This window comes from Ascaphus truei, chromosome 8 (assembly GCF_040206685.1).
Source record: "Ascaphus truei isolate aAscTru1 chromosome 8, aAscTru1.hap1, whole genome shotgun sequence".
Lineage (NCBI taxonomy): Eukaryota > Metazoa > Chordata > Amphibia > Anura > Ascaphidae > Ascaphus > Ascaphus truei.
Window position 1 is genome coordinate 6,192,477 of NC_134490.1, and position 23,717 is coordinate 6,216,193.

The 23,717-nt window shown below is 49.9% G+C and overlaps 1 protein-coding gene across 4 annotated transcripts in view; it reads left to right on the plus strand.

Moving 5' to 3' along the window:
• LOC142501080 (L-threonine ammonia-lyase-like) overlaps positions 1–23,717 on the plus strand; it is a 66,464-nt gene that overhangs the window by 13,209 nt on the left and 29,538 nt on the right. For all 4 annotated transcript variants that reach the window (XM_075610406.1, XM_075610408.1, XM_075610405.1 and 1 more), the window contains 2 exons: positions 14,509–14,851; positions 17,676–17,792. In XM_075610406.1, the coding sequence (XP_075466521.1) occupies positions 14,509–14,851; positions 17,676–17,792 (460 nt within the window). The remainder of the gene's footprint in view (positions 1–14,508; positions 14,852–17,675; positions 17,793–23,717) is intronic.

Genomic DNA, 23,717 nt, shown 5'->3' on the forward strand with positions numbered 1-23,717 from the left:
TCTAAAAACAGGATAGCATAAATTTGTAGTGAAGGAAGTCTGCGAGAGTGTTCAGAGGAACGAGTGCAGGAACGCAGCATGCGCGTGTGGGAATTTAGCTAGGGTCTGGGGTTAGAAGGGCGAGGACGGCAGAGAGAAAGCGGGGCATGTAGATCAAAAGAGGAGGACAAGCCAGAGTTGTAGTTCCTGACCAGGTTGCCAGGGTCTGGAGCAGAACTGAGAGAGGAGAGAGAGGGAGGAGCATAAAGTGGCATCAAAAGCTGATAGGTTTATAGAGTGCAGGTCTCTGCAGAAACAAGGGGGAGATGGAGATGGAGAAGGGGAGAAGCGAGAGAGAGAGAAAATTAGATGAGGTGATAGTCAGAGAGAGGAAAAGGGGAAATGGAGAAATCAGATAGAGAAAAGTTTTTAGTGAAAACCACATCTAGGTAGTGGCCATCCTTGTGGGTGCTGGCTGCAGTCCACTGTTGAAGACCAAATGAAGGGAGGTTAGAGAGAGAAAGCAGGAAGCCCAAGGGAGAGAGGGGTCATCAATGTGGCAGTTGAAGTCCCCATGGAGAAGAACAGGGGAGTCTGAGAAGAGAAAGAAAGAGAGCCAGGATTCAAAGTGAGAGAGAAAGGCAGAAGGGGGATGAGAAGAGGTAGGTGGGTGATAGATGACCGCCATGTGGTCAGGGACAGGAGAGAAGATCTGGACAGTGTGAGCCTCAAAGGAGGGAGGGATAGGAAGGGTACGGTAACGGCAGAGAGAAGAGAGGAGGAGCCCCACGCCTTCACCACTGCCACCAGGGCGCAGAGTGTGGGAGAAAGAAAGGCCACCATAAGAGAGGGCAGCTTCCAGAGCAGAGTCAGACTGAGTGAGCCAGGTCTCAGTAATAGCAAATAGGAGCAGAGAGTGAGAGAAAAAGAAGTCATGTACAGAGAGGAACTTGTTAGAGAGGGAGCGAGCATTCCAAATGACACAGGAGAAAGGGAGAGAGGAGGGTGGGTGGCAGGGGATGGATATGAGGTTAGAGGGGTTGGCACCTTTTGAACTCCCTTTTAAACTCCACTTTGCAAGCTACTTAAAATTGGCTACTTGAAAAATGGGCTGCTTTATAATCAGGCTGCATGACAGCATAGGCTGCTGTGCTTTTAGTTATATAGCTCTAAAAAGTCACTTGACTGAACTGAATTAAAGCAGGGGGTCTCTGGAGAGGAACCGCCATTCATTTCAGTTCTTGGGACCCCCTTATCCATACTGAATGTGCACAATGATAGTGATTTAGTAAAATAAAGTGTGATTACATCAGTGAGCATTGTTTGGATATTCTGCATGGGTTACCTATTCTCAGGGTGCGGGACTCAGGCGGCTGGGCCATGAGGTCGCAACGATGGAAATAATGGGCGCCAGGAACTTTTATAGTACAACATCAGTCTTCATTCGTGTCCCCAGACACGGGGACATTCCACACTCATGCCACAACGTTACACCATAGTATTTATACATGAATACTGTCATTCCATGAGTGCCCGCTCATAGCACTGACATGGCGGTGTGTGTTGACTTAGTTGCTCTACTGGTGTTGGCCCTGATCCCCTTTGTTGCGTCAGAATACTCATCTGTATTACCCCGGTTACACTAGGCTCATTACTGCCTAGGATTACAGGTATCCTGGGAGCCCTCTTTTCCAAGTCCCTCTGTGGCGTGCCGCTTTCCCATCTTTGAGACCTGCTGGACCCCATTAGCCTTCTTCTGGGATCCTAACTTAAAGGGCACTATCCCTCTCTATAACTTAACAAGTAAAGGGGGGCCTGATCTGTTCTACTATTTGATGGGTCTATCCCCATCTCCTCTCCCCGAGGCTCCTCTCCTCTTATCCCCCGGGAACCTCCTCTCTAGAACCCTTTCCCTATCTTAAATTCTGTCACGTGATGTCAGAATTCCTATGGTAACACAGGGTGGGGCCCGAGATACACTAACCTGCTAGTTACCCTTTAGGAGGGAGGTTACATAAAGTATCACAGCAATCACTGCATGTCACTGCCTGGAGCATGTCTGGAAATGTGCAGAGTTGATGTATCAACGTTCTTAGATAGATACAGGTAATAATTCCAACGGGCGTGGAGATGTAAATGACCTGTACACTGCTCCATATACCCACTCCCTATACTGCTTGCTGAGGTCAAGAATGTTAAATAAGGTCAAGTGTATGCCATAGTAACATTTCCTTACAAAAATGTGCTAAATAAATGTGTCCATAAATGTAAATATTATTGTCTAAAAAATGTACACAATCAATTTAAACTGAGGCTTTTTATATAATTTTCCTTTTTTGTTTCTTACTCAGTCTTAATTCCCTTTTGTAATGTTGTAGCACCCAGAGAGTACACGCAGCATATAGCGCCCAGAGAGTACACGCAGCATATAGCGCCCAGAGGTTACACGCAGCATATAGCACCCAGAGAGTACACGCAGCATATAGCGCCCAGAGAGTACACGCAGCATATAGCGCCCAGAGAGCACACGCAGCATATAGCGCCCAGAGGTTACACGCAGCATATAGCGCCCAGAGAGTACATGCAGCATATAGCGCCCAGAGAGTACACGCAGCATATAGCGCCCAGAGAGTACATGCAGCATATAGCGCTCAGAGAGTACACGCAGCGTATAGCGCCCAGAGAGCGCACGCAGCATATATCGCCCAGAGAGTACACAAAGCCTATCGCGCCCAGAGAGTACACACAGCATATAGCGCCCAGAGAGCACACGCAGCGTATAGCGCCCAGAGAGCACACGCAGCGTATAGCGCCCAGAGAGCGCACGCAGCATATAGCGCCCAGAGAGCACACGCAGCATATAGCGCCCAGAGAGTACACACAGCATATAGCGCCCAGAGAGCACACGCAGCATATAGCGCCCAGAGAGCACACGCAGCATATAGCGCCCAGAGAGTACACGCAGCATATAGCGCCCAGAGAGTACACGCAGCATATAGCGCCCAGAGAGTACACGCAGCATATAGCGCCCAGAGAGCACACGCAGCGTATAGCGCCCAGAGAGCGCACGCAGCATATAGCGCCCAGAGAGTACACGCAGCGTATAGCGCCCAGAGAGTACACACAGCATATAGCGCCCAGAGAGTACACGCAGCATATAGCGCCCAGAGAGTACACGCAGCATATAGCGCCCAGAGAATACACGCAACATATAGCGCCCAGAGAGTACACGCAGCATATAGCACCCAGAGAGTACACGCAGCATATAGCGCCAAGAGAGTACACGCAGCGTATAGCGCCCAGAGAGTACACGCAGCATATAGCGCCAAGAGAGTACACACAGCATATAGCGCCCAGAGAGCACACGCAGCATATATCGCCCAGAGAGTACACACAGCATATAGCGCCCAGAGAGTACACGCAGCATATAGCGCCCAGAGAATACACGCAGCATATAGCGCCCAGAGAGCACACGCAGCATATATCGCCCAGAGAGTACACGCAGCGTATAGCGCCCAGAGAGCACACGCAGCGTATAGCGCCCAGAGAGCACACGCAGCGTATAGCGCCCAGAGAGCGCACGCAGCATATAGCGCCCAGAGAGTACACGCAGCGTATAGCGCCCAGAGAGTACACGCAGCATATAGCGCCCAGAGAGTACACGCAGCATATAGCGCCCAGAGAATACACGCAACATATAGCGCCCAGAGAGTACACGCAGCATATATCGCCCAGAGAGTACACACAGCATATAGCGCCCAGAGAGTACACGCAGCATATAGCGCCCAGAGAATACACGCAGCATATAGCGCCCAGAGAGTACACGCAGCATATAGCGTCCAGAGAGTACACACAGCATATAGCGTCCAGAGAGTACACACAGCATATAGCGCCCAGAGAGCACACGCAGCATATATCGCCCAGAGAGTACACACAGCATATAGCGCCAAGAGAGTACACACAGCATATAGCGCCCAGAGAGTACACACAGCATATAGCGTCCAGAGAGTACACACAGCATATAGCGCCCAGAGAGCACACGCAGCATATATCGCCCAGAGGGTACACGCAGCATATAGCGTCCAGAGAGTACACGCAGCATATAGCGCACCGAGAGTACACACAGGATATAGCGCCCAGAGTACACGCAGCGTATAGCGCCCAGAGAGTACACACAGCATATAGCGCCCAGAGAGTACACACAGCATATAGCGCCCAGAGAGTACACGCAGCATATATCGCCCAGAGAGTACACAGAGCATATAGCGTCCAGAGAGTACACGCAGCGTATAGCGCCCAGAGAGTACACGCAGCGTATAGCGCCCAGAGAGTACATGCAGCATATAGCACCGAGAGTACACGCAGCATATAGCGCCCAGAGAGTACATGCAGCATATAGCGCCCAGAGAGTACATGCAGCATATAGCGCCCAGAGAGTACACATAGCGTATAGCGCCCAGAGAGTACACACAGCATATAGCGCCCAGAGAGTACACACAGCATATAGCGTCCAGAGAGTACACACAGCATATAGCGCCCAGAGAGCACACGCAGCATATATCGCCCAGAGGGTACACGCAGCATATAGCGTCCAGAGAGTACACGCAGCGTATAGCACCCAGAGAGTACACGCAGCATATAGCGCACCGAGAGTACACACAGGATATAGCGCCCAGAGTACACGCAGCGTATAGCGCCCAGAGAGTACACACAGCATATAGCGCCCAGAGAGTACACACAGCATATAGCGCCCAGAGAGTACACGCAGCATATATCGCCCAGAGAGTACACAGAGCATATAGCGTCCAGAGAGTACACGCAGCGTATAGCGCCCAGAGAGTACACGCAGCGTATAGCGCCCAGAGAGTACATGCAGCATATAGCACCGAGAGTACACGCAGCATATAGCGCCCAGAGAGTACATGCAGCATATAGCGCCCAGAGAGTACATGCAGCATATTGCGCCCAGAGAGTACACATAGCGTATAGCGCCCAGAGAGTACACACAGCATATAGCGCCCAGAGAGTACACACAGCATATAGCGCACCGAGAGCACACACAGGATATAGCGCCCAGAGAGTACACGCAGCATATAGCGCCCAGAGAGTACACACAGCATATAGCGCCCAGAGAGTACACACAGCATATAGCGCCCAGAGAGTACACACAGCATATAGCGCCCAGAGAGTACACACAGCATATAGCGCCCAGAGAGTACACACAGCATATAGCACCGAGAGTACACGCAGCATATAGCGCCCAGAGAATACACACAGCATATAGCGCCCAGAGAGTACACGCAGCATATAGCGCCCAGAGAGTACACGCAGCATATAGCGCCCAGAGAGTACACACAGCATATAGTGCACAGAGAGTACACGCAGCATATAGCACCAAGAGAGTACACGCAGCATATAGCGCCCAGAGTACACACAGCATATAGCGCCCAGAGAGCACACGCAGCATATATCGCCCAGAGAGTACACAGAGCATATAGCGTCCAGAGAGTACACGCAGCGTATAGCGCCCAGAGAGTACACGCAGCGTATAGCGCCCAGAGAGTACATGCAGCATATAGCGCCCAGAGAGCACACGCAGCATATAGCGCCCAGAGAGTACACGCAGCGTATAGCGCCCAGAGAGTACATGCAGCATATAGCGCCCAGAGAGTACACATAGCGTATAGCGCCCATAGAGTACACGCAGCGTATAGCGCCCAGAGAGTACACACAGCATATAGCGCACCGAGAGCACACACAGGATATAGCGCCCAGAGTACACGCAGCGTATAGCGCCCAGAGAGTACACACAGCATATAGCGCCCAGAGAGTACACACAGCATATAGCGCCCAGAGAGTACACACAGCATATAGCGCCCAGAGAGTACACACAGCATATAGCGCCCAGAGAGTACACACAGCATATAGCGCCCAGAGAGTACACGCAGCATATAGCACCGAGAGTACACGCAGCATATAGCGCCCAGAGAATACACACAGCATATAGCGCCCAGAGAGTACACGCAGCATATAGCGCCCAGAGAGTACACGCAGCGTATAGCGCCCAGAGAGTACACGCAGCATATAGTGCACAGAGAGTACACGCAGCGTATAGTGCACAGAGAGTACACGCAGCATATAGCGCCCAGAGAGTACACGCAGCATATAGCGCCAAGAGAGTACACGCAGCATATAGCGCCCAGAGAGTACATGCAGCGTATAGCGCTCAGAGAGTACACACAGCATATAGCGCCCAGAGAGTACATGCAGCGTATAGCACCCAGAGAGTACACACAGCATATAGCGCCAAGAGAGTACACGCAGCATATAGCGCCCAGAGAGTACACACAGCATATAGCGCCAAGAGAGTACATGCAGCGTATAGCACCCAGAGAGTACACACAGCATATAGCGCCAAGAGAGTACACGCAGCATATAGCGCCCAGAGAGTACACACAGCATATAGCGCCAAGAGAGTACACGCAGCATATAGCGCCCAGAGAGTACACACAGCATATAGCGCCAAGAGAGTACACGCAGCATATAGCGCCCAGAGAGTACACGCAGCATATAGCGCTCAGAGAGTACACGCAGCGTATAGCGCTCAGAGAGTACACGCAGCGTATAGCGCCCAGAGAGTACACGCAGCATATAGCGCCCAGAGAGTACACGCAGCATATTGCGCCCAGAGAGTACACACAGCATATAGCGCCCAGAGAGTACACACAGCATATAGCGCCCAGAGAGTACACACAGCATATAGCACCCAGAGAGTACACACAGCATATAGCGCCCAGAGGGTACACGCAGCATATAGCGCCCAGAGAGTACACGCAGCATATAGCGCCAAGAGAGTACACGCAGCATATAGCGCCCAGAGAGTACACGCAGCATATAGCGCCCAGAGAGTACATGCAGCATATAGCGCCCAGAGAGTACACACAGCATATAGCGCCCAGAGAGTACACGCAGCGTATAGCACCGAGAGTACACACAGCATATAGCGCCCAGAGAATACACACAGCATATAGCGCACCGAGAGTACACACAGCATATAGCACCCAGAGAGTACACGCAGCGTATAGCACCGAGAGTACACACAGCATATAGCGCCCAGAGAATACACACAGCATATAGCGCCCAGAGAGTACATGCAGCATATAGCACCCAGAGAGTAAACGCAGCATATAGAGCCCAGAGAGTACACGCAGCATATATCGCCCAGAGTACACACAGCATATAGCGCCCATAGTGTACACGCAGCATATAGCGCTCAGAGAGTACACGCAGCATATAGCGCCAAGAGAGTACATGCAGCATATAGCGCCAAGAGAGTACACACAGCATATAGCGCCCAGAGAGTACACGCAGCATATAGCGTCCAGAGAGTACACGCAGCATATAGCACCCAGAGAGTACACGCAGCATATAGCGCCCAGAGAGTACACGCAGCATATAGCGCCCAGAGAGTACACACAGCATATAGCGCCAAGAGAGTACATGCAGCATATATCGCCCAGAGAGCACACGCAGCATATAGCGCCCAGAGAGTACACGCAGCGTATAGCGCCCAGAGAGTACACACAGCATATAGCGCTCAGAGAGTACACACAGCATATAGCGCCCAGAGAGCACACGCAGCATATAGCGCCCAGAGAGTACACGCAGCGTATAGCGCCCAGAGAGTACACGCAGCATATAGCGCCCAGAGAGTACACGCAGCGTATAGCGCTCAGAGAGTACACGCAGCGTATAGCGCCCAGAGTACACGCAGCGTATAGCGCCCAGAGTACACACAGCGTATAGCGCTCAGAGAGTACACGCAGCGTATAGCGCTCAGAGAGTACACGCAGCGTATAGCGCTCAGAGAGTACACGCAGCGTATAGCGCTCAGAGAGTACACGCAGCGTATAGCGCCCAGAGAGTACACACAGCATATAGCGCCCAGAGAGTACACACAGCATATAGCGCCCAGAGAGTAAACGCAGCGTATAGAGCCCAGAGAGTACACGCAGCATATAGCGCCCAGAGAGTACACGCAGCATATAGCGCCCAGAGAGTACACGCAGCATATAGCGCCCAGAGGTTACACGCAGCATATAGCGCCCAGAGAGTACATGCAGCATATAGCGCCCAGAGAGCACACACAGCATATAGCGCCCAGAGAGTACACGCAGCATATAGCGCCCAGAGAGTACACGCAGCGTATAGCGCCCAGAGAGTACACGCAGCATATAGCGTCCAGAGAGTACACACAGCATATAGCGCCCAGAGAGTACACACAGCATATAGCGCCAAGAGAGTACACGCAGCATATAGCGCCCAGAGAGTACACGCAGCATATAGCGCCCAGAGAGTACACGCAGCATATAGCGCCCAGAGAGTACACGCAGCATATAGCGCCCAGAGAGTACATGCAGCATATAGCGCCCAGAGAGTACACACAGCATATAGCGCCCAGAGAGTACACGCAGCGTATAGCGCCCAGAGAGTACACACAGCATATAGCGCCCAGAGAATACACACAGCATATAGCGCACCGAGAGTACACACAGCATATAGCACCCAGAGAGTACACGCAGCGTATAGCACCGAGAGTACACACAGCATATAGCGCCCAGAGAATACACACAGCATATAGCGCCCAGAGAGTACACGCAGCATATATCGCCCAGAGTACACACAGCATATAGCGCCCATAGTGTACACGCAGCATATAGCGCTCAGAGAGTACACGCAGCATATAGCGCTCAGAGAGTACACGCAGCATATAGCGCCAAGAGAGTACACGCAGCATATAGCGCCAAGAGAGTACATGCAGCATATAGCGCCAAGAGAGTACACACAGCATATAGCGCCCAGAGAGCACACGCAGCATATAGCGTCCAGAGAGTACACGCAGCATATAGCACCCAGAGAGTACACGCAGCATATAGCGCCCAGAGAGTACACGCAGCATATAGCGCCAAGAGAGTACATGCAGCATATAGCGCCCAGAGAGCACACGCAGCATATAGCGCCCAGAGAGTACACGCAGCATATAGCGCCCAGAGAGTACACGCAGCGTATAGCGCTCAGAGAGTACACGCAGCGTATAGCGCCCAGAGTACACGCAGCGTATAGCGCCCAGAGTACACACAGCATATAGCGCTCAGAGAGTACACGCAGCGTATAGCGCTCAGAGAGTACACGCAGCGTATAGCGCTCAGAGAGTACACGCAGCGTATAGCGCTCAGAGAGTACACGCAGCGTATAGCGCCCAGAGAGTACACGCAGCATATAGCGCCAAGAGAGTACATGCAGCATATAGCGCCCAGAGTACACACAGCATATAGCGCCCAGAGAGTACACACAGCATATAGCGCCCAGAAAGTAAACGCAGCGTATAGAGCCCAGAGAGTACACGCAGCATATAGCACTCAGAGAGTACACGCAGCATATAGCACCCAGAGAGTACACGCAGCATATAGCGCCAAGAGAGTACATGCAGCATATAGCGCCCAGAGAGCACATGCAGCATATAGCGCCCAGAGAGTACACGCAGCGTATAGCGCCCAGAGAGTACACGCAGCATATAGCGCCCAGAGAGTACACGCAGCGTATAGCGCTCAGAGAGTACACGCAGCGTATAGCGCCCAGAGTACACGCAGCGTATAGCGCCCAGAGTACACACAGCGTATAGCGCTCAGAGAGTACACGCAGCGTATAGCGCTCAGAGAGTACACGCAGCGTATAGCGCTCAGAGAGTACACGCAGCGTATAGCGCCCAGAGAGTACACACAGCATATAGCGCCCAGAGAGTACACACAGCATATAGCGCCCAGAGAGTAAACGCAGCGTATAGAGCCCAGAGAGTACACGCAGCATATAGCACTCAGAGAGTACACGCAGCATATAGCGCCAAGAGAGTACACACAGCATATAGCACCGAGAGTACACGCAGCATATAGCGCCCAGAGAATACACACAGCATATAGCGCCCAGAGAGTACACGCAGCATATAGCGCCCAGAGAGTACACGCAGCGTATAGCGCCCAGAGAGTACACGCAGCATATAGTGCACAGAGAGTACACGCAGCGTATAGTGCACAGAGAGTACACGCAGCATATAGCGCCCAGAGAGTACACGCAGCATATAGCGCCAAGAGAGTACACGCAGCATATAGCGCCCAGAGAGTACACGCAGCATATAGCACCCAGAGAGTACACGCAGCATATAGCGCCCAGAGAGTACACGCAGCGTATAGCGCCCAGAGAGTACACGCAGCATATAGTGCACAGAGAGTACACGCAGCGTATAGTGCACAGAGAGTACACGCAGCATATAGCGCCCAGAGAGTACACACAGCATATAGCGCCAAGAGAGTACACGCAGCATATAGCGCCCAGAGAGTACACACAGCATATAGCGCCAAGAGAGTACACGCAGCATATAGCGCCCAGAGAGTACACACAGCATATAGCGCCAAGAGAGTACACGCAGCATATAGCGCCCAGAGAGTACACGCAGCATATAGCGCTCAGAGAGTACACGCAGCGTATAGCGCTCAGAGAGTACACGCAGCGTATAGCGCCCAGAGAGTACACGCAGCATATAGCGCCCAGAGAGTACACGCAGCGTATTGATCCCAGAGAGTACACGCAGCATATAGCGCCCAGAGAGTACACGCAGCATATTGCGCCCAGAGAGTACACACAGCATATAGCGCCCAGAGAGTACACACAGCATATAGCACCCAGAGAGTACACACAGCATATAGCGCCCAGAGGGTACACGCAGCATATAGCGCCAAGAGAGTACACGCAGCATATAGCGCCCAGAGAGTACACGCAGCATATAGCGCCCAGAGAGTACATGCAGCATATAGCGCCCAGAGAGTACACACAGCATATAGCGCCCAGAGAGTACACGCAGCGTATAGCACCGAGAGTACACACAGCATATAGCGCCCAGAGAGTACACGCAGCATATAGCACCCAGAGAGTACACGCAGCATATAGAGCCCAGAGAGTACACACAGCATATAGCGCCCAGAGAGTACATGCAGCATATAGCGCCCAGAGAGTACACGCAGCGTATAGCGCCCAGAGAGTACACACAGCGTATAGCGCCCAGAGAGTACACGCAGCATATAGCGCTCAGAGAGTACACGCAGCATATAGCGCTCAGAGAGTAAACGCAGCATATAGAGCCCAGAGAGTACACGCAGCATATATCGCCCAGAGTACACACAGCATATAGCGCACCGAGAGTACACACAGGATATAGCGCCCATAGTGTACACGCAGCATATAGCGCTCAGAGAGTACACGCAGCATATAGCGCCAAGAGAGTACACGCAGCATATAGCGCCAAGAGAGTACATGCAGCATATAGCGCCAAGAGAGTACACACAGCATATAGCGCCCAGAGAGTACACGCAGCATATAGCGCCAAGAGAGTACATGCAGCATATAGCGCCAAGAGAGTACACACAGCATATAGCGCCCAGAGAGTACACGCAGCATATAGCACCCAGAGAGTACACGCAGCATATAGCGCCCAGAGAGTACACGCAGCATATAGCGCCCAGAGAGTACACACAGCATATAGCGCCAAGAGAGTACATGCAGCATATATCGCCCAGAGAGCACACGCAGCATATAGCGCCCAGAGAGTACACGCAGCGTATAGCGCCCAGAGAGTACACACAGCATATAGCGCTCAGAGAGTACACACAGCATATAGCGCCCAGAGAGCACACGCAGCATATAGCGCCCAGAGAGTACACGCAGCGTATAGCGCCCAGAGAGTACACGCAGCATATAGCGCCCAGAGAGTACACGCAGCGTATAGCGCTCAGAGAGTACACGCAGCGTATAGCGCCCAGAGTACACGCAGCGTATAGCGCCCAGAGTACACACAGCGTATAGCGCTCAGAGAGTACACGCAGCGTATAGCGCTCAGAGAGTACACGCAGCGTATAGCGCTCAGAGAGTACACGCAGCGTATAGCGCCCAGAGAGTACACACAGCATATAGCGCCCAGAGAGTACACACAGCATATAGCGCCCAGAGAGTAAACGCAGCGTATAGAGCCCAGAGAGTACACGCAGCATATAGCACCCAGAGAGTACACGCAGCATATAGCGCCCAGAGAGTACACGCAGCATATAGCGCCAAGAGAGTACATGCAGCATATAGCGCCCAGAGAGCACACGCAGCATATAGCGCCCAGAGAGTACACGCAGCGTATAGCGCCCAGAGAGTACACGCAGCATATAGCGCCCAGAGAGTACACGCAGCGTATAGCGCCCAGAGAGTACACGCAGCATATAGCGTCCAGAGAGTACACACAGCATATAGCGCCCAGAGAGTACACACAGCATATAGCGCCAAGAGAGTACACGCAGCATATAGCGCCCAGAGAGTACACGCAGCATATAGCGCCCAGAGAGTACACGCAGCATATAGCGCCCAGAGAGTACACGCAGCATATAGCGCCCAGAGAGTACATGCAGCATATAGCGCCCAGAGAGTACACACAGCATATAGCGCCCAGAGAGTACACGCAGCGTATAGCGCCCAGAGAGTACACACAGCATATAGCGCCCAGAGAATACACACAGCATATAGCGCACCGAGAGTACACACAGCATATAGCACCCAGAGAGTACACGCAGCGTATAGCACCGAGAGTACACACAGCATATAGCGCCCAGAGAATACACACAGCATATAGCGCCCAGAGAGTACACGCAGCATATATCGCCCAGAGTACACACAGCATATAGCGCCCATAGTGTACACGCAGCATATAGCGCTCAGAGAGTACACGCAGCATATAGCGCTCAGAGAGTACACGCAGCATATAGCGCCAAGAGAGTACACGCAGCATATAGCGCCAAGAGAGTACACACAGCATATAGCGCCCAGAGAGCACACGCAGCATATAGCGTCCAGAGAGTACACGCAGCATATAGCGCCCAGAGAGTACACGCAGCATATAGCGCCAAGAGAGTACATGCAGCATATAGCGCCCAGAGAGCACACGCAGCATATAGCGCCCAGAGAGTACACGCAGCATATAGCGCCCAGAGAGTACACGCAGCGTATAGCGCTCAGAGAGTACACGCAGCGTATAGCGCCCAGAGTACACGCAGCGTATAGCGCCCAGAGTACACACAGCATATAGCGCTCAGAGAGTACACGCAGCGTATAGCGCTCAGAGAGTACACGCAGCGTATAGCGCTCAGAGAGTACACGCAGCGTATAGCGCTCAGAGAGTACACGCAGCGTATAGCGCCCAGAGAGTACACGCAGCATATAGCGCCAAGAGAGTACATGCAGCATATAGCGCCCAGAGTACACACAGCATATAGCGCCCAGAGAGTACACACAGCATATAGCGCCCAGAAAGTAAACGCAGCGTATAGAGCCCAGAGAGTACACGCAGCATATAGCACTCAGAGAGTACACGCAGCATATAGCACCCAGAGAGTACACGCAGCATATAGCGCCCAGAGAGTACACGCAGCGTATAGCGCTCAGAGAGTACACGCAGCATATAGCGCCAAGAGAGTACATGCAGCATATAGCGCCCAGAGAGCACATGCAGCATATAGCGCCCAGAGAGTACACGCAGCGTATAGCGCCCAGAGAGTACACGCAGCATATAGCGCCCAGAGAGTACACGCAGCGTATAGCGCTCAGAGAGTACACGCAGCGTATAGCGCCCAGAGTACACGCAGCGTATAGCGCCCAGAGTACACACAGCGTATAGCGCTCAGAGAGTACACGCAGCGTATAGCGCTCAGAGAGTACACGCAGCGTATAGCGCTCAGAGAGTACACGCAGCGTATAGCGCCCAGAGAGTACACACAGCGTATAGCGCCCAGAGAGTAAACGCAGCGTATAGAGCCCAGAGAGTACACGCAGCATATAGCGCCCAGAGAGTACACACAGCATATAGCGCCCAGAGAGTAAACGCAGCGTATAGAGCCCAGAGAGTACACGCAGCATATAGCACTCAGAGAGTACACGCAGCATATAGCGCCAAGAGAGTACACACAGCATATAGCACCCAGAGAGTACACGCAGCATATAGCGCCCAGAGAGTACACACAGCATATAGCACCCAGAGAGTACACACAGCATATAGCGCCCAGAGAGTACACACAGCATATAGCGCCCAGAGAGTACACGCAGCATATAGCGCCCAGAGAGTAAACGCAGCGTATAGAGCCCAGAGAGTACACGCAGCATATAGCACTCAGAGAGTACACGCAGCGTATAGCGCTCAGAGAGTACACGCAGCGTATAGCGCTCAGAGAGTACACGCAGCGTATAGTGCACAGAGAGTACATGCAGCATTTTCAAATCTAGAATATGAAACTATTGCCCTGAAGAGCTGACAATCTACACTGAAGTAAAAAATGGTGCGACGACTCCAGATCGTCTATTTCTCCCACCTTTGACATGACCTTGAGAACTGGACATTCGGAAACCTGTGTGCACACGTGAGGCGTTGTCTGTGTTTGTTTTTATTAGGGTTGAGGATCAGGTAAAAAAGAAAGGGGCCTCAGTTACCGGCAAACTCCAGGATCAGAAGAATGGCCCGGTACAAAGTGACCACAATGGGCCACGCCAACTGTCCATCAACCCCGAGAGGCTGAAGGACTTTGTGGAGGAGGAGTATCTGAAGGGGGACATGACCACATGGGAGATGAAAGTTGCTGGACGCTCAGAGGAGCAGCTGAAAGAACCAGTTGAGCCAATTGCCCCCATAATCCGGAAGCCCAGTCTGCGGCCGAAAAATGAGTTTCTGCGATTCGAGGATATCAGCGCTGCTGCCTTCAAAATCCAGAGCGGGGTGCAGAAAACCCCCTGCATGGTATGGAGGGCACCTTTCTTTGGGATATATTGGCAGAGTGTGAGAGGAGAGAGGATTTGGGGAATAATGAAAATACACGTAGTATTTGTACGATGACCTCTGAGACTGCTGTTCTGTGTCTGGAGGTTCATGAATACTCCTGTGCAGACCGGCACATTCACTGCTCAGTGAATTTGGAATATGATTCCGGGTATAATGTCACCAGATATTTGTTATTTATTTATAAAATGTTTTACCACAAAGAAATACATTGAGAGTTACCTCTTATTGTCAGGTTTTCAGGTATGTCCTGGGCACAGTTATGATAACAATACATGCTGCTGTGCTGTGATTGGATGTTTTCAGCCGACAGCGCGCTGAAAAACAGCTTTGCCTGTCGGCTGAAAAATCCAACGCTTCAGCACGACTGCGGACGCTCGCGTGAGCCCCCTCTCAAGGCATCCTCATTGAGGATGCCGGGGCTCAGCGCAGAGATGTTTAATCCTTCCATGGACGCAGCCTTCCAGTTGTGGGGTGCACGGTAAGAGAATGGGGAGCGGCCGGATACTTTGCTGAGCCTTGGGACCATGAACAGTCTTTTGGAGTCAGATCTCAGGTGATAAGTGCTGCATGTGGTAGGGGTGAGGAGCTTGTTCAGGTAGCTGGGTAGCTTGCCCAGATAGTATTTGAAGGAAAGACAGGAAAAATGTAACTTAGCGCCTAGACTCGAGTGATGACAGATCTTTGAGCATTTCGCAGTGATGTGTGTTGTAGTTGCATTGTAGGACAAAGTGGCATATTCAGTTGTAGAGGGGGTCTAGTTTGCTAAGGTGAATTTGGGGTGCTGTACCATATACTATGTCCCCTTAGCCTAGAATTGACATTAGCATCTGTTGTGTGATGCGCTTCCTGACTAGTGGAATTACACCTAGTTTGGGTAGATAAAGAGATCTGCTGATTGATGACATCACCTTGATAAAAAAACACATGCTAAAGTTTCAATTCCATTTTCACTGAGCTCTAAACCAGGAGGGGGGAGGGGGGGGGCTCAACTCCAATCCTCAAGACCCCCCAACAGGTGCTTTTTTTTAATTGAATTACCCTAGTTCAGCGTTTCCCAAACGGTGGGTCGCGACCCGGCACCGGGCCACGGCACCAAAATTGCCGGGTCGCAGCGAGGCTGGCCGCGCGGTGTCTCCCGTCCCCCCTGCTCAATTTTTTAAAAATGCCGGCGATTTCCCCCTGCGGTCCCGCGCGCTTGCGCAGGGCAAGCAGGGCCTGCTCCCTTCCTCCCCCCCCGCTACCAACGTGGGACGGAGGAGGAAGTACCAGCTCCTCTGCGGCCCGCACGTTACGTGGGACGGAGGGGGAAGTTCAAGCTCCTACTGCGGCCCGCTTCCCCCCGCAGCCAGCTTCCCCCCGCAGCCAGCTTCCCGAGCTCACCTCCCGTGGCACCCCCTCCCGAGCCCACCTCCCATCCCCCCAAGCCCACCTCCCGTCCCGGGCAGCAGGGGATATCGGGGGCAGCAGGGGAAAGCGTCCGGCGGCAAGGTAAGTCACCCCACCCAGTCACTGCCTCCCACCCAAGTGCCCCTGGTCCCCCTCCCACCCACCCAAGTGCCCCTGGTCCCCCTCCCACCCACCCAAGTGCCCCTGGTCCCCCTCCCACCCACCCAAGTGCCCCTGGTCCCCCTCCCACCCACCCAAGTGCCCCTGGTCCCCCTCCCACCCACCCAAGTGCCCCATGTCCCCCTCCCACCCACCCAAGTGCCCCATGTCCCCCTCCCACCCTCCCAAGTGCCCCATGTCCCCCTCCCACCCTCCCAAGTGCCCCATGTCCCCCTCCCAAGTGCCCCATGTCCCCCTCCCACCCTCCCAAGTGCCCCATGTCCCCCTCCCACCCTCCCAAGTGCCCCATGTCCCCCTCCCACCCTCCCAAGTGCCCCATGTCCCCCTCCCACCCTCCCACCCAAGTGTCCCTGGTCCCCCTCCCACCCTCCCACCCAAGTGTCCCTGGTCCCCCTCCCACCCTCCCACCCAAGTGTCCCTGGTCCCCCTCCCACCCTCCCACCCAAGTGTCCCTGGTCCCCCTCCCACCCTCCCACCCAAGTGTCCCTGGTCCCCCTCCCACCCTCCCACCCAAGTGTCCCTGGTCCCCCTCCCACCCTCCCACCCAAGTGTCCCTGGTCCCCCTCCCACCCTCCCACCCAAGTGTCCCTGGTCCCCCTCCCACCCAAGTGCCCCTGGTCACCCTCCCACCCTCCCACCCAAGTGCCCCTGGCCCCCTCCCTCCCTCCCACCCAAGTGCTCCTGGCCCCCTCCCTCCCTCCCACCCAAGTGCCCCTGGCCCCCTCTCCAGTCACTCACATTACTGCCTGTAATTCACTGTTTGTGTCTGTGTGGGTATAGGGGAGAGCGAGTGTGTGTGGGTATAGGGGAGAGCGAGTGTGTGTGTGTATCTGTGTGGCTGCGTGTGTGTCAGTGGCTGCGTGTGTGTGTGTCAGTGGCTGCGTGTGTGTGTGTCAGTGGCTGCGTGTGTGTGTGTCAGTGGCTGCGTGTTTGTGTCAGTGGCTGCGTGTGTGTGTCAGTGGCTGCGTGTGTGTATCAGAGGCTGTGTGTATGTATCAGTGTGTGTGTCAGTGGCTGTGTGTGTATCAGTGGCTGTGTGTGTGTGTATCAGTGGCTGTGTGTGTGTGTCTGTGCAGGCCCTATAGGCCAGTATAGGCGATAAAATTTTTAGTGGGTCACGAAGGAGAAGTTCAAAAAATAACCGGGTCACGGAAAAAAAAGTTTGGGAAACCCTGCCCTAGTTGTCCCTCTCACTTCTTATGTTGTCTTACTTCAGTATTCCAGGCTTTCTAAGCAGTATGGGGTGGATATATACCTGAAGAAGGAGTACCTCCAGTATACAGGATCTGTGAAGGAGAGGGGAGTCCTGTATCTGCTCACATCGCTGCCTCAGGTACGGAGACGCAGGGATAATACTCGTGAATAACTGCATTTTTTGTTCCAACTCCTAAAGCTATTTTTAATCATTTTTTAATGTACTGATGATCGTTTGGTTGCTATAATGACCATTTAGAAAGCCACATCCACTTCCTCTTTTGAAACAGTCTCTGACACACCCTTTTGAGCTCTGCCCTTTGCAACATATCTGTTTGCGATACTTTGTTACCAGTGTTCCAAGCAGCAGTCTATTGTCGAGCTAAAAGCTGTAACAATAATGTGTTACACTTAGTAAATGCAGCAGTCAGAAGTCGGCCATTTCGATAGCCCCAAAAGCAGGATATTGGCCGATCGATTCCTTCTCCTGGGAGAACTTAGGGAACTATTTCTCATTAAAGCTGCATATATAAAAACAAAAAACAAGACACAAAACACAAAACAAAACAAGTAGATGCAGGATAGTGCTTTAATACGTGTTCCTCAGGTAATCTCTGCAAATCAGAAGCAGCGTCCTGCCTCTGCATCCACCTTTTTGTTTAACTTTTTTTCTGATTTGTTGGCTTCCTAGTTTTTAATTTCCTTGAACATAAATAATATATATTTTTAAATATCTCATATTACAGATGTGTGTGTGTATATGTGTATATATATATATATATATATATATATATATATATATATATATATATATATATATATAGTGCAGAATAAATGAGTTCTTCAGTATTAGGTGATACCTTTTTTATTGGACTAACAATTATAAATATAAAATATATAATAACGAAGGGGTGGGGAGTGATCACAGGACCATACCAATTGTATAATGTAATCAATTATGTAAGTGAGGTAATCAAAAAGATGGGTGCAAACTGTGAACTGAAAAGTGAATCAGAAAAAGGGAAGGGAAACACAAAATGGATGTGCACCCTAAAATAATTCACTTATATGCACACCAACTTAATGTAAAAATTAACTTTTAATAAGTGTCTTAAAACATATATTACCAAAGTAATGTGCAATGTGGATTAAAAATGTATTAAATCAGAAATATCTGGCATCCGTGTCTTTAATTATTAGGTCGTGCTGTCCCAGATATCCACTTCGTATTAATGGGATACTGAAGACAGAGGATGCTAGGAGTCAGGGTGTTAACCCCTCTGGAGCAACGATTAGACCCAGTGGTGATAATATATAATTGTTCACAGATAGAGCTTCCTTGCTAGTTAGACCAGTGCGACGCACTGCAATAAGGGCCCTGGTGTATTGAAGTGCAGGTGCCTGGATAGTGAAGTTAACACATATAGTGTAATGATAGTACAGACACTGCAACATACAACCACCAGACTCAGCAGTGCTAGGGTAAATAGCACAAAGATAATGTGAAGGCACCTCACATAGAGTGCAAGGAAAGCAAGCACACAAACTGTAAAAATAAATAAACAACTATCTGCTAGGGTCTACAAAGTTAGAACCAGGAGACTACAGACACTGCATTAAAACAGCTCCAAGTGGGAGACTGACAACATTGCGCGTCCAATGCGCGTTTCCCTCCAGCAAAGGAGCTTCTTCAGGGACAAATTTTACTGGGGGAGAGAGGTCTGAACCCTTTTATACACATTCAATACCCTAATTACAGAGTCAATTGCTGTCAGCTGCTTGCACATGCGCACTGATCTCACTTCCAGACAGATTCAGCAAAGTACTCAAGCACCAATAAATAAATTATCAGAGAAAATTCCATGACTTGTACCTTTATTTAGGCATATTCCCAACATAAACTGGCTGTTTGCAGGGTTTTTAAAGCTATAAACTATGATCGCCATATCCAGTGTCTAATGCGCATGTGCAGGGACTTAGACAGTATTTTCTTTCAAGTCCGTGTACATCGCGCATGCGCGGGGACTTTGGCTGTATTTAGATACTTTTGTCTTCATTGCGCATGCGCGAGGGCATAGGACGTATTTCTATCTTTGTCGCATTATATACATTGCCACCGCGCATGCGCAAGGACTTAGAGTTAGACGGTTTTACCTCCGTTATACTGCGCATGCGTTGGGATTTAGGAATAATTCCGGACAAAGCGCTAGTGCGAAGTGCGCATGCGTAACAACTTAGAATTTATTTCGACGATCTTTGTATACTGCGCATGCGTGGGCACTTAGAAATTTTCCGCGATTCTTGGTAATTTCTATAGCGCATGCCCGGGGACTTTGAAATTATGTCAGAATACCCTCCGTCATAGTGCGCATGCGTTGGGACTTAGAAATAATTCCGGACAATTGCATACACCGTTAGTGCGATTTGCGCATGCGTAAGAACTTAGAATTTATTTTCACGATTTTTGTATACTGCGCATGCGTGGGCACTTAGAAATTTTTCGCGATTCTTGGTAATTCCTATAGCGCATGCCCGGGGACTTAGGAATTATGTCAGAAACTGCCCAAGCATGTTTTTTGCTCATGGAAATTCAAGGTTCCTCAGGGGAGAAGGATGTTCATGAGTAAAATTATAATGGAATGCATACAAGGGGCATTGAGTGTGAATAAGGGGTAAGGGTGTACAGAGCCTATGTTACACGTATTGTAGTGGTTGATAATGCAAATAAAATTATCTGCAGTCCCCCATATGTGTAAAACACAATGTGTCAACTTTCAATGCGGTGTTGGATAAATCAATTAAACAGTTTGAAAAAGTGTGACTGTATATGTGTCTGTAATTTATTATTTTTACTCATTATATATAACACATATACACACATTACACAGATACTAAACCCACTGCTGGGTTTAGAACTTAAGTATTATAGTCACTAGTCTAAATAATAATACTATAATCTATTTAATATTTACAATACCAAGGCTGGAAATTGTCATAGTGGACAATGAAATGACATAGTTGGATATCGGAGAGACAAGTAAAATGTATAAGCAAAATGTGAATAGATGGCAGGATACATATGTTCGACCAGATAGTCCCTTGCTTAAATGAAGGGCGTGAAAGTGAACACCTCATTAAGACCGTTGGGGCTCCTAGTTTTTAGCTTGTAAATCCATTCTGCTTCAATACGAAGCAGGGATTGGTCAGTGTTTCCACCTCTCATGGGACATTTCAACTGATAAATGCCCATGAATTTGATGGCATTAATATCGCCGTCATGACATTGTGTGACATGTCTAGCCACGGATGTCTCAGCGGAGTGTTTTATGGAATTAATGTGTTCAAGAACACGTCCACATTTCTATGTGGATCAGGTACATAGATGATATCCTGCTCCTCTGGGAAGGAACCAGTCAACTATTGCACGAGTTTGTTGAGAAGCTGAATACAAACACGCTTAATCTGAGGCTCACCACTGTGCTGAGTACCACCTCCATAACATTCTTAGATTTGAACATCTATGTTGATCATGAGCGTAACATACAAACTAAGGTGTTTAGGAAAAGCACAGCAACCAACAGCTTTTTACTGGCACAGAGCCAGCATCCCAGGAGTCTGGTAGCGGGTATCCCAATAGGGCAGTACCTCCGTCTCCGGCGTAACTGCTCTACGATCGAAGAATTTACCACTCAATCTAAAGAACTTCGATCTAGGTTCCTCAACCGTGGATATAGCATCAAAACATTAAATAAGGCTTATCATCGGGCACTACATAGTGACAGGGCCTCACTCCTGTAAAGTAATAAGGAGAAGGTACAGTTCAAAACAATCAGAGTCATTGGCACCTTTAATAAGAGATGGTGGGCCATTAAACAGATCTTTGCCAGACATTGGCATCTCCTTCAGGCAGATGAGGACCTGGCAAAAGTTATAGGCCCTAGACCCATTATTACCAGCAGGCAGTCTAGGAACCTACGGGATTCTCTAGTGAACAGCCACTTCCAGCGGGCTAGGACCACCACTTGGTTGAGTCCTGTGAAAGGCATGTATCGGTGCCAGGGATGTAAAGCGTGCAGACACATCAATGTTGGCAAAACATTCGCCAATCATGACAACACATTACAACTCTGTGTGGATAGTTTCATTAATTGCCGTACCACCAACGTTATCTATCTTATCACATGTAATTGTGGTAAGAGATACGTTGGCAAGACGACCAGACAGTTACGCAGACGTGTTCTTGAACACATTAATTCCATCAAACACTCTGCTGAGACATCCGTGGCTAGACATGTCACACAATGTCATGACGGCGATATTAATGCCATCAAATTCATGGGCATTTATCAGTTGAAATGTCCCATGAGAGGTGGAAACACTGACCAATCCCTGCTTCGTATTGAAGCAGAATGGATTTACAAGCTAAAAACTAGGAGCCCCAACGGTCTTAATGAGGGGTTCACTTTCACGCCCTTCATTTAAGCAAGGGACTATCTGGTCGAACATATGTATCCTGCCATCTATTCGCATTTTGCTTATACATTTTACTTGTCTCTCCGATATCCAGCTATGTCATTTCATTGTCCACTATGACAATTTCCATCATAATTTCCTGCCATCTATTCGCATTTTGCTTATACATTTTACTTGTCTCTCCGATATCCAGCTATGTCATTTCATTGTCCACTATGACAATTTCCAGCCTTGGTATTGTAAATATTAAATAGATTATAGTATTATTATTTAGACTAGTGAATATAATACTTAAGTTCTAAACCCAGCAGTGGGTTTAGTATCTGTGTAATGTGTGTATATGTGTTATATATAATGAGTAAAAATAATAAATTACAGACACATATACAGTCACACTTTTTCAAACTGTTTAATTGATTTATCCAACACCGCATTGAAAGTTGACACATTGTGTTTTACACATATGGGGGACTGCAGATAATTTTATTTGCATTGTCAACCACTACAATACGTGTAACATAGGCTCTGTACACCCTTACCCCTTATTCACACTCAATGCCCCTTGTATGCATTCCATTATAATTTTACTCATGAACATCCTTCTCCCCTGAGGAACCTTGAATTTCCATGAGCAAAAAACATGCTTGGGCAGTTTCTGACATAATTCCTAAGTCCCCGGGCATGCGCTATAGGAATTACCAAGAATCGCGGAAAATTTCTAAGTGCCCACGCATGCGCAGTATACAAAGATCGTCGAAATAAATTCTAAGTTGTTACGCATGCGCACTTCGCACTAGCGCTTTGTCCGGAATTATTCCTAAATCCCAACGCATGCGCAGTATAACGGAGGTAAAACCGTCTAACTCTAAGTCCTTGCGCATGCGCGGTGGCAATGTATATAATGCGACAAAGATAGAAATACGTCCTATGCCCTCGCACATGCGCAATGAAGACAAAAGTATCTAAATACAGCCAAAGTCCCCGCGCATGCGCGATGTACACGGACTTGAAAGAAAATACTGTCTAAGTCCCTGCACATGCGCATTAGACACTGGATATGGCGATCATAGTTTATAGCTTTAAAAACCCTGCGAACAGCCGGTTTATGTTGGGAATATGCCTAAATAAAGGTACAAGTCATGGAATTTTCTCTGATAATTTATTTATTGGTGCTTGAGTACTTTGCTGAATCTGTCTGGAAGTGAGATCAGTGCGCATGTGCAAGCAGCTGACAGCAATTGACTCTGTAATTAGGGTATTGAATGTGTATAAAAGGGTTCAGACCTCTCTCCCCCAGTAAAATTTGTCCCTGAAGAAGCTCCTTTGCTGGAGGGAAACGCGCGTTGGACGCGCAATGTTGTCAGTCTCCCACTTGGAGCTGTTTTAATGCAGTGTCTGTAGTCTCCTGGTTCTAACTTTGTAGACCCTAGCAGATAGTTGTTTATTTATCTATTTTCACAGTTTGTGTGCCTGCTTTCCTTGCACTCTATGTGAGGTGCCTTCACATTATCTTTGTGCTATTTACCCTAGCACTGCTGAGTCTGGTGGTTGTATGTTGCAGTGTCTGTACTATCATTACACTATATGTGTT